Genomic DNA, 617 nt, shown 5'->3' on the forward strand with positions numbered 1-617 from the left:
GCCGCAAACTTACTGCTGCTTTAATCTCGTTTTATTCAGTTGTTTTCCACTTCTTCACCTTTAGTCTAATTGGCCAAAGGGATCAAAGTCAAGCTCAGGCAAACACAGCTTAGATCCACTGGAAAATGACCCACCGATTGACCGGCGCCACCAGCATGAGCCGAACGTTCCTAACCTCGCGTACAATCGATAAATCAACAAGGAGTATGTTTGCGGTCTCAAAGTCCGGAGCGTGTTGGAGAGCGATCGATAGCGGCGCGAGCGGTTCTCACCCGCAGCAGGACGCTGACGGCGCAGGCCATGCCGACCTGCCCCACTCCCACCACCGTCACCTTGTTCCTCGGCGGCTCGAGCGGCCCGCTCCACAGAGGAGTGATGAGCTTCTGCAGAACCGACGCCATGCTCAACACTGCAGAGGAACACACACACTTCAGAGGACTTGTTCAGCCGGCAAATAAGATTACAGCATATTTTAATCACCCCCAGGCCATCCGAGGCGTATATGACTTTCCTCTTTCAGACGTTTTTTAAAAGTGTATACTATCTTTTTATGCTTGGTAATGCTGGTGGATAGAGGCCCTTATTTTGAAGCTCAGAGAAACAGATATACATTATAT

General features: G+C 50.1%; 1 protein-coding gene across 1 annotated transcript in view; it reads right to left on the reverse strand.

Annotated features, from left to right (window-relative positions):
• The window catches only part of LOC122330336 (L-lactate dehydrogenase B-B chain-like), a 2,694-nt gene extending 2,264 nt beyond the window's left edge, over positions 1–430 (reverse strand). The window contains exon 1 of the mRNA XM_043227271.1: positions 273–430. Within this exon, the coding sequence (XP_043083206.1) occupies positions 273–401 (129 nt within the window). The 5' untranslated portion in view covers positions 402–430. The remainder of the gene's footprint in view (positions 1–272) is intronic.
• Between the last annotated feature and the right edge of the window lie 187 nt (positions 431–617).

Source organism: Puntigrus tetrazona, chromosome 25, assembly GCF_018831695.1.
Source record: "Puntigrus tetrazona isolate hp1 chromosome 25, ASM1883169v1, whole genome shotgun sequence".
Classification (NCBI taxonomy): Eukaryota; Metazoa; Chordata; class Actinopteri; order Cypriniformes; family Cyprinidae; genus Puntigrus; species Puntigrus tetrazona.